The sequence below is a fragment of the Salmo salar genome, chromosome 12 (assembly GCF_965601325.2).
Source record: "Salmo salar chromosome 12, fSalSal1, whole genome shotgun sequence".
In the NCBI taxonomy this organism is placed as follows: domain Eukaryota; kingdom Metazoa; phylum Chordata; class Actinopteri; order Salmoniformes; family Salmonidae; genus Salmo; species Salmo salar.
This window is the reverse complement of record NC_138302.1, coordinates 62,596,479-62,607,389: the sequence shown is the minus strand read 5'-3', so window position 1 is coordinate 62,607,389 and position 10,911 is coordinate 62,596,479. Positions and strand designations below refer to the sequence as shown.

General features: G+C 39.8%; 2 protein-coding genes across 4 annotated transcripts in view; one reads left to right on the top strand and one right to left on the bottom strand.

Moving 5' to 3' along the window:
• Positions 1-2,496: 2,496 nt before the first annotated feature.
• Positions 2,497-10,869, bottom strand: LOC106565411 (SOSS complex subunit B1). Of its 2 annotated transcripts, XM_014132517.3 has the most exons (7): positions 10,631-10,869; positions 6,666-6,801; positions 4,345-4,483; positions 4,018-4,089; positions 3,788-3,872; positions 3,560-3,611; positions 2,497-3,148 (listed from the first exon to the last, which is right to left on the bottom strand). In XM_014132517.3, the coding sequence occupies exons 2-7, from the start codon at positions 6,742-6,744 to the stop codon at positions 2,976-2,978; spliced, it is 600 nt and encodes a 199-aa protein (XP_013987992.1). In that variant the 5' UTR covers positions 6,745-6,801; positions 10,631-10,869; the 3' UTR covers positions 2,497-2,975. The 2 variants fall into 2 exon arrangements, with proteins under 2 accessions (XP_013987992.1, XP_013987994.1); XM_014132519.3 differs by lacking the exon at positions 4,018-4,089.
• Positions 10,540-10,911, top strand: part of LOC106565410 (E3 ubiquitin-protein ligase NRDP1) — a 30,056-nt gene continuing 29,684 nt past the window's right edge. Inside the window, exon 1 of one of the 2 annotated variants that reach the window (XM_082959192.1) lies at positions 10,540-10,697. The gene's annotated coding sequence lies outside the window, so the exon portion shown is untranslated. The remainder of the gene's footprint in view (positions 10,698-10,911) is intronic. The other variant, XM_014132516.3, reaches the window with a different exon arrangement.

The window sequence follows — 10,911 nt, the reverse complement described above, 5'->3', positions numbered from 1 at the left end:
TGGAAGAAGTTTTTAAAACATTCTAAGTGAAGCGGTGAAATATAGTCAAAGTTAAATATATAAATGTCTGGTTACTTTGATAGACTATTAACCTTAATAATTTGGGCGTGTGGGGCAGTGGATCACATATTTCATCACAAATAAGATTACTACACGTTTACTCTCCTACTTGGAAACCACAGTTTAGTACTGTGTAAGGCAGCCAACAAACCAGTACTAAAGGTAAACTATAACATGTAGACAAACAGCAGTAGATTAGTTTATTGGGCTGGAGTAAGCTCTGTGACATAAATCTTATGTGCTCCCCCATTGTTATAATTTGAAAGTTCTGAAAAGTTCCATGGCAGTTAATTCAACTGTGGAAAGTTAGATAAATTAGGTGATGCGGTTACTAAAACTGTACCTCTTGATTGGTAGTAGAACAATTCTGTAATGCAAGCTGTAATACTCATAAGGAATTAGAAATGTTTTAGGCTTTCATTTGGGGAGCGAAGTATGATGGTGCATCTAGTGGAAGACATTTAGAAGTGTGTTTGAGCTATAGTAACCTCCCTTCAACCATACATTTCTTCATTTTCAATGGCTTTTTCATTTAAGACTGGATGGATAGCTGAATAAAAAAGGATATATAAATGGATAGATACATAAAGTAAGGAGACAGGATGAAAGACCTAATGAAGGGATGAATGCAAAGCTAAAGGAAGTCTTGGAATATGGATGAATGGACATTTTCGGTTGAACGTGTTGTGTGTCACTGTCTAACTCATACAGCCTATAGACCAGTACTAAAGGTAAACTATAACATGTAGACAGTGGTAGGTTAGTCTATAGACCAGTACTAAAGGTAAACTATAACATGTAGACAGTGGTAGGTTAGTCTATAGACCAGTACTAAAGGTAAACTATAACATGTAGACAGTGGTAGGTTAGTTTATAGACCAGTACTAAAGGTAAACTATAACATGTAGACAGTGGTAGGTTAGTCTATAGACCAGTACTAAAGGTAAACTATAACATGTAGACAGTGGTAGGTTAGTCTATAGACCAGTACTAAAGGTAAACTATAACATGTAGACAGTGGTAGGTTAGTCTATAGACCAGTACTAAAGGTAAACTATAACATGTAGACAGTGGTAGGTTAGTCTATAGACCAGTACTAAAGGTAAACTATAACATGTAGACAGTGGTAGGTTAGTCTATAGACCAGTACTAAAGGTAAACTATAACATGTAGACAGTGGTAGGTTAGTCTATAGACCAGTACTAAAGGTAAACTATAACATGTAGACAGTGGTAGGTTAGTTTATAGACCAGTACTAAAGGTAAACTATAACATGTAGACAGTGGTAGGTTAGTCTATAGACCAGTACTAAAGGTAAACTATAACATGTAGACAGTGGTAGGTTAGTTTATAGACCAGTACTAAAGGTAAACTATAACATGTAGACAGTGGTAGGTTAGTTTATAGACCAGTACTAAAGGTAAACTATAACATGTAGACAGTGGTAGGTTAGCCTATAGACCAGTACTAAAGGTAAACTATAACATGTAGACAGTGGTAGGTTAGCCTATAGACCAGTACTAAAGGTAAACTATAACATGTAGACAGTGGTAGGTTAGTCTATAGACCAGTACTAAAGGTAAACTATAACATGTAGACAGTGGTAGGTTAGTCTATAGACCAGTACTAAAGGTAAACTATAACATGTAGACAGTGATAGGTTAGTTTATTGGGTTGGAGTGAGCTGTGTGGCATAAGTCTTTTGCACTCCCCCATTGTTATAATTTGAAAGTTGGGTAAGTGGTCAAAATGTCCGTTGTAAAAGTTGACATGAAAAGTAGTTGATACGGTTAGTAAAACAGCTGTCATTTTTAAATTGGTAGAAGATATTTCATTTTCTGATTCCAGATTTGAACAGCAGAGAAGTAGACGAAGATGTCAAAACCTCCAACTTTTTGGGAAAGTAAAAATGTCAGTTTATAAAAAGTTTGAGAAAATGTAGTTGTGGTTACTTAAACAGTTGTAACATTTGATTGGTACCAGATCATTTTGTTGGAAAAGTGGTCAAAGTAGCTGATTTGTGTCAACAGTTACTGTTTAGAGTGAATAGAATGTTGGGAGTTATGTCACAATGGGAACTTTAGAATTATGAGGACAAAAAAAGGACAACGTTTAAGTGTGAAATTATAATAGAACTCAAAAAGTTGTATGTATTCCAGACCAGTTTGAACGGTGTTAAAATTATAATCATACAACATTTAAAGTGTGGCTGCTGTCGCAAGGTTCTGAATCTGATGGGGTATGACAGTTGAACTAAGCTCATGAGGCATTTATAAGTTATATTCAAGAATCAATATCATTAATTTATACATCCAAAAATGGATGTAGCAACTAAGGATTCTAGCAATTAAGGATTTCTGATTGATTGACCAAAATCCAACTCCACATCAATCTGTCAGGTTTGGGCTACGTTTTGCACAGAGCCTACACAGCACATTAGTTAAAAGAGTAATTTTATATTTTAGACATCTCAGTGTAAACTGCTTGACTTTGAAAAATACATTATGGCTTCCCATTAAGCAGCTTAATTGTAAAAAAAAAAATGAAAGAAAATGAAAACAATTATTTTTCTCACAAATACTTTTTCTTGTTTGTTACATAACCTTTAGTGAACTCTGTTCCTTGTAAACAAACCTAATTAAAATACAATTTCTTAACGTTTACCACATACGAACAGCCCTCCAACTGGTAATTACTAGTGAAAAACTTGTCCATCATCCTTCATGTGATGCTTCCTTACCCATAGGAAGTCCCACCCAGTTGACTACTTTAAAATGGTTCATGCCAAAATGGGTTTTGTCCAGTTAGAGTCCTATCTAACTCTATGGTGGTAAATTTCCACTTCGAACGCAGCATTAGTCTCTCATCATTTGACATTTCTGGAGAGGGATGGACTTTGCTTCCTTCTGCTCCAATCATCTTTTCGCTGAACGTCTAGTCTCCTTTCCATTGCTGACAGCTATCCCTCCTGCTCCTGGATTGGCTGCTCTGCTGCCAACATCACTGCCAGCCCGCCCTCCCTGCTGAGGATTAGCCGAGCTCCCGGAACCTTGAGAATTTACACCGTTCCCATTGGTAGTTTCATTTCCTAGAATAAAAAATTGTCATGCTTCATTTATAAATCTTCATAAATAGTGATAGAAGGGAAAAGTCAAGTGTTATAGTGTTCACAATTAACCAATTGCCAAAAACAAATACACTGCTGTTTGTATACACTGAAGGTGGCTGAACCAGCCGCTCACAGGTAAAAGAAGCAACTTTACAGCTTAAAGCAGCGATCAAAAATTATATTGTTATTTCATGGAATTGTATTCCTTTAGGTTACCGATACAGACATGTCATTGACATTTAGGTAGACTTCCAGGTGGAAATGTTGCATGAATCACCTTATAGCAGCAGAGGAAAATAAATAAATAACACTAACGAAGGACGTTGCCGAAACGCTTTCATTTGACGTCAATACTCTTATTTTTTTGTTGGTCTTTGATAGTGGTCTTACCAGCTGAGCTGTTATTGTTGTTGTTCAGTATGTTTCCTTGGTCACCGACTACCTGGGAAATAAATAATCTGTTCACACACACAGTACAAGAAAAAGGTACTTGAAACATTGAACTAAATTCGTAGGTGAACGTTACTTAAAATAATATTTTTTCCCCTATCCTTCCGTAAAACATTCTGTAATAAGACGCTTACACACTGATATCCTTAAGTTCAAAACACCCCTTACAGTCTTGTTTTTCATCTGGTCCATGTTAGAGTACTCTGGGTTAGGCTCACTGAAGTTTGGCACCTCTGAATACACCATGCAGAACCTGAACAAAACGTTAAGTGAGCATTAGTTTAGACCAGTAAATTATGACATTAGATGCATCTCTCAGTAATATTTACATTGTTGCTCCTCCTTTTCGTATATGTAGCATGAAATGTTATTTAGCACAGAGCATTTATAGAATTTACTCTCCAATCTTCCACAGCTCTCCACCTCTACCCGTGTACAGAGTCAGGCAACCTTTGAACACAGACGCATATCTGGAGAAAAGAAAAGTCACAAATTTCAAGACAAAATACATTTCCCCCCAGGATCTAAAGGTGATCCAAGATTAAAAGACTAATAACGTATGGTATGTATTCATCCGAATGTAAGTTCATGCTGGTAGGTAGAAATTATGACTGGGTGGTCCTTTTTTATTTCTGTGTTGATTTTATACTCGGCTGTAGGTTTGGACCTCTGTCCATAAAGTGTGGCATTAACTTGACTGTGCCGTGACTCAATAAATGACTCACCCCTTAGTGAGTCTGATGATGTCACCGGTTTGGATCAGTCTCCCCACCTCATCCCAAACTGAGATGCTAATGCTGCCTGTCTTGTCGGCCACCTTACAGGTCCGCACCTCATACCCATCCTTTGTCTTTGTCACTCGTCCTATGTGAGAGGGGGTAAGAGGGACAAGTAATCAGTGGCCTTTGATTGGTGTACGAAGACAAGAACAAGCTAGTTGTACAAGGATAGTGTCAAATATCTCATGATTACACTTTGTCATTTAGCAGATGCTCTTATCCAGAGTGACTTACAATTAGTGCATTCAGCTTAAGATAGCTGGGTGAGACAACCACATATCACAGTCGTAGCAAGTTCACTTGTCCTCAATAAAGAAGTTATCAGCAAAATTAGTGCTCGTAGGCAGCCAAACGGAGTGCTTGGTTTGGGGTGTAGGGTTTGAGCATAGCCTGAAGGTAGGGAGGGGCAGTTCCCCTTGCTGCTCGGTAGGCAAGTACCATGGTCTTGTAGTGGATGCGAGCTTCGACTGGAAGCCAGCGGAGTGTACGGAGAAGCAGGGTGACATGGGAGAACTTGGGGAAGTTGAACTTCAGGCGGGCTGCGGCGTTCTGGATAAGTTGCAGGAGTTTGATGGCACAAGCGGGATCCCAGTCAACAGAGAGTTGAAGTAGTCCAGACGGGAGATGACAAGTGCCTAGATTAGGACCTGCGCCACTTCCTGTGTGAGGAAAGGTCGTACTCTACGGATGTTGTAGAGCATGAATTTGCAGGAGCGAGTCACTGCTTTGATGTTTGCAGAGAATGACAGGGTGTTGTCCAGGGTCACGCCAAGGTTCTTTGCACTCTGGGAGGGGGACACAGTGGAGTTATCGACTGTGATGGAGAGGTCTTGGAGCGGACAGGCCTTCCCTGTCGAGGTTGAGCTTGAAGTGGTGGGCCAACATCCAAGCTGACATATCTGCCAGGCATGCAGAGATGCGTGTTGCCAGCTGGGTGTCAGAAGGGGGGATGAGAAAAGTAGTTGAGTGTCATCCGCAATGATAGGAGAGAACATGTGAGGATATGACAGAGCAAAGTGACTTAGTGTAAGGAGAAAAGAGAAGAGGGCCTAGAACCGGACACCAGTAGTGAGAGCACATGGTGCAGACACATATCCTCTCCACGCCACCTGGTAGAAGCGGCCTGCCAGTAAGGATGCTCCCAAGCGACACAGCGGTTTAAAGGCACTGCACTATGGGCCGGGGTAGGCTGTCATTGTAAATAAGAATTTGTTCTTAACTGACTTGCCTAGTTAAAAAAAGGTTCAATAAACATAAATGCAATCCAAGAGTGTGCAGAGCCTGACACGGAACCCAAACTGGGCTGTGTGCGTGCACCATTGTGCATAAATGTATTTTGTCCCCCCACACCAAACGGAATCACGACACGCAGGTTAAAATATCAAAACAAACTCTGAACCAATTATATTAATTTGGGGACAGGATCGAAAAGCATTAAACATGTATGGTAATTTAGCTAGCTAGCTTGCACTTGCTAGCTAATTTGTCCTAGTTATTTTACCTGAAATGCACAAGGTCCTCTACTCCACCAATTAATCCACACATAAAACGGTCAACCGAATCGTTTCTAGTCATCTCTCATCCTTCCAGGCCTTTTCTTCTCTTGACTTTATATTGCGATTGACAACTTTCATAAATTAGGTGCATTACCACCACTGACCTTGTTTGTCTTCAGTCACCCATGTGGGTATAACCAATGAGGAGATGGCACGTGGGTACCTGCTTCTATAAACCAATGAGGAGATGGGAGAGGCAGGACTTGCAGCGTGATCTGCGTCAGAAATAGAACTGACTTCTATTTTAGCCCTTGGCAATGCAGACGCTCGTTGGCGCACGCGAGCAGTGTGGGTGCAATAATTGAATAATATAGATTCCACCGCTCGTAGTCAGCCTGTGAGATGCCCAGCCCTGAGAGGGTGGAGAGGGTCGTTCTGAGAGAGATAATGTGAAAGTTGGAGAGTAAACATTATGAGGAGAGTAAATGTCCATTTGTGGGAAAGAGAAAAGGGAAAGTTCAACACAGATACGTTTTTTTGATAGCTGGCATGATTCAAATAAACCAACATGAATTGTTATCATTAGTCTACATGGTGGCATATAAGGATGTTTCTCTGACTATCAAGCCTCTGTGTTGTGCCATTATATTGTGTGTAATTTTTTACATACATTTTGTTCCACCCGAGTGCATTACAAGATAATTATATACATTCTGTTTCTGTTCATCATTAATTGATTATTTAAAACATTAGTTTGTAAGGAGTTAGCACCTGTTTCGAGTACGATGAAGATAACACTGAGATTCTTGAGTCCTGGCTTGATGTCCTTGACGTGGGTCTCGGTCGTCATCTTTCAGATTCTCGTCATGCATCCAAAAGTGTAAGTCAACTCTGGACCAAAGCAGCCCTGAAATGTTTACAAGAATGTGTGTGTGACAGAGGTAAAATTTGTTTTACATTGGATATTCGGTTTTCTCTTGTCAATAACTATTGAACCAAACATGCCACGACTATGAACATTGATTATTCTGAATCAGGGGTGGATGGAGAACAATTCCCCCCCCCCCCCAAAAAAAAACCATGTATAAATGTTTTTTATAACTATGATTTCGGATTTCAATCTTTCATACCTCTTAAACAAAGCGTGTCATGAATATGAAAATGATATATTCTGAATCTGGGGGCTATGAACAAAAATCCAATCCAGAAGAAAAAAAAGAAACAAGAAGAAACAACAATAACAAAAAAGGTGTGGATTATTCTCCCTACTCCCTTGATTCAGAATATATCATTTCCATAGTCATGGCACACTTTGTTTAAGAGCAACTGAAGACTGAAATACGGAAGGAAAAAATAATATCTAGAATTTTTTTTAAAGGCGCACATTTTTCTCCATCCTCCCCTGATTTAGAATATAGAATTTCCATTGTCATGGCATGCTTTGTTTAAGAGCTATTGAAGATTGAAATCCACAAGGAAAAATATATAATACATTGTGTCTAACATTGACATATCATTATTCACGATTCATTCAGGACTCTCTGTAATCATGATAGAATCCACATAAATGTAGAAGTGTTAAGAAACATATTTTATTGTTATTTACAATAAAAGTGACTCCAAAACGACACAATGCATTATTTATCATTAATTTCAATTGGGTACAAAATAATCTGAAACACAACTAAAACAAATAGCAAATGCATCCAACAAGTTAGTAAAGTAACACATTTTGGGTAATCATTGTGTGCTAGGAATTTGGGACCAAATACTAAACTTATGACTACTTTAATACACATTAGTGAATATGTCCCAATACTTTTGGTCCCCTAAAAATACCCTCAAATTAAAGCAGACAGTCTGCACTTTAACCACATAGTCATTGTATCATTTTAAATCCAAAGAGCTGGAGTACAGAGCCAAAACAACAAAAAATGTGTCACTGTCCCAATAATTACGGATAAATAAAAAAGGCATGGATTTTTTTCCATCCTCTCCTGATGCCAATAAATAATTTTAATTGTCACGACATGCTTCACTTAAAAGCTATGAAGATTGAAATCCCCCCAAAATAATTACATTGAAAAATAAAATGAAAAAGGCGTGGATTTTCCTCAATCCTCCCCTGATTCAGAATATATCATTTGCATAGTCATAGCAGGCTTTGTTTATGCGCTATTGAAGATTGAAACCCCCCCCCCCCCCCCCCCCCAACAAAATATATATACAAATTTCAAATATAAAAAGGCCTGGATTTTTCTCCATCCTCCCTTGATTCAGACGGCAGGTAACCTAGTGGTTAGAGAGTTGGACTAGTAACCAAAAGGTTGCAAGATCGAATCCCCCGAGCGGATGAGGTAAAAATCTGTCTTTCTGCCGCTGAACAAGGCAGTTAACGCACTGTTACTAGGCTGTCATTGAAAATAAGAATTTGTTTTTAACTGACTTGCCTAGTTAAATAAAGGTAATAAAATAAATAAATATCATAGTCATGGCATGTTTTATTCAATAGATATTGACTAGAGAAAGCCAAATATCCTCCGAATAGCCAACATAAAACTACACTGAACAAAAATAGAAACATGCAACAATTTCATGGATCAGAAAACCAGTCTGTATCTGCTGTGTCTACCATTTGCCTCTCGCAGTACGACACATCTCATTCATATAGAATTGATCAGGCTGTTGATTGTGGCCTGTGGAATGTTGCCCCACTCCTCTTCAATAGTTGTGCAAAGTTGCTGGACATTGGCTGGAACTGGAACACATTGTCGTACACGTCAATCTTATCATGCCCAAAAATGCTCAATGGGTGACATCTGGTGAGTATGCAGGCCACGGAAGAACTGGAACATTTTCAGCTTCCAGGAATTGTGTACAGACCCTTGCAACATGGGGCCGTGCATTATCATGTTGAAACATGAGATGATAGCGGCAGATGAATGGCACGACAAAGGACCTCAGGATCTTGTGTTTGTTGTCCATAGCTTATGCCTGCCCATACCATAACCCACCATGTGGCACTCTGTTCACAACGTTGACATCAACAAACCACTTGCCCACACGACACACGACACCATTCACGCTGTCTGCCATCTGCCCGGTTCAGTTGACACCGGGATTCATCCATGAAGAGCACACTTGTCCAGCGTGCCAGTGGCCATCGAAGTTGAGCATTTGCCCACTGAAGTCGGTTACGACGCCAAACTGCAGTCAGCTCAAGACCCTAGTCAGGATGACGACCACGCAGATGAGCTTCCCTGAGACGGTTTCTGACTGTTTGAGCAGAAATTCTTTGGTTGTGCATACCAACAGTTTCATCAGTTGTCCGGTTGGCTGGTCTCAGACGATCCCGCAGGTGAAAAAGCCGGATGTGGCGGTCCTGGGCTGGCGTGGTTTTACGTGGCCTGCGGTTGTGAGGCCGGTTGGACGTACTCCCAAATTCTCTAAAACGACGTTGGAGGCGACTTACGGTCTTCCCTGTGGCTCAGTTGGTAGAGCATGATGTTTGCAACGCCAGCATGGTGTGTGCAACGCCAGGGTTGTGGGTTTGATTCCCACGGGGGGCCAGTACAAAAAAAAAAAAAATTCACTACTGTAAGTCGCTCTGGATAAGAGCGTCTGCAAAATGACTAAAATGTAAATGTATGGCACAAACATTAACATTTGTCAACAGCTCTGGTGGACATTCCTGATGTCCAAATCAAATTTTATTGGTCACACACATATTTAGCAGATGCTATTGCAGGTGTAGCGAAATGCTTGTCAGCATACCAACTGAGCGCTCCCTCAAAACATGAGACATCTGTGGCATTGTGTTGTGTGACAAAACTGCACAATTTAATGGCCTTTTAGGGGCTCCTGAGTGGTGCAGCGGTCTAAGGCACTGCATCTCAGTGCTAGAGGTGTCACTACAGACCCTGGTTCAATTCCAGGCTGTATCACAACTGGCTGTGATTGGGAGTCCCATAGGGAGGTGCACAATTGGCCCAGCGTCATCTGGGGGAGGCCGTCATTGTAAATAAGAATTTGTTATTAACAGACTTGCCTAGTAAAAAATAAAAAATAAAAAGATTGTTCCCAGCACAAGGTGCACCTGCATAATGATCATGCTGTTTAATCAGCTTCTTGATATGCCACACCTGTCAGGTGGATGGATTATCTTAGCAAAGGATAAATGCTCACTAACAGGTATGTAAACACATTTGTGCACAACATTTAAGAGAAATAAGATTTTTGTGCATATTGAACATTTCTGGGATCTTTTATTTCAGTTCATGAAACCAACACTTTATTGTGTTGTTCAGTGTAATTTGACCTCGGTGTGAGACTGAGCAAATTTACAGGAATACATGGCCTTAATATTACATACAGTAATAATTTAAACAGCAATGCAAGATCAGATCAATGCAAGTATGTAACCCAGGTCGACTAATTACTTATACAGTAGCTAGCAAGACCAGTCTAGCAACTAGGGTGTAATCATTAGTCCAAACAGTTATAAAACGGAACGGTTTGCAAATAAAACCAGAGTTTCTATTGGTCAAATTCAAGTAGGTCATATATACAGTCATTGGTAGGTCCCTCCCCGTTTCGTTCGCTTTCGTTTAAGAAACGTTTTGCAACAGAATTGGCTCAATGAATACGCCCCTGCTATAGTTTAGCAAACTGCAGTAACGTTACTATGCTAGCTATAGCTAAATGGGTGCCAAGTCGTAAGCTACACGTTTCATTACCTCAACAGTGTGTATTGTCGTCCACAGCTGATTTGTCCGGTATAATGGATTTTAAGCCATGGAACAAGTGAGTTAAAAAAATAAGTATTGTTTTCCTATTTGTAAAAGAGGTAGCTGCTACTGTTAAAAAAAATTAAATAAAAACCTAGCTACTGTTCTTTTTTTTTTGTGAGCGTCAGTACAGTAGTGGCGGGCATTCTGTTGGTCAAATTTAGTTTCAATCAAAATTGTGTCCAATGACCATGGATTATATGTGATGCGCATGCGATAATCATGTGATA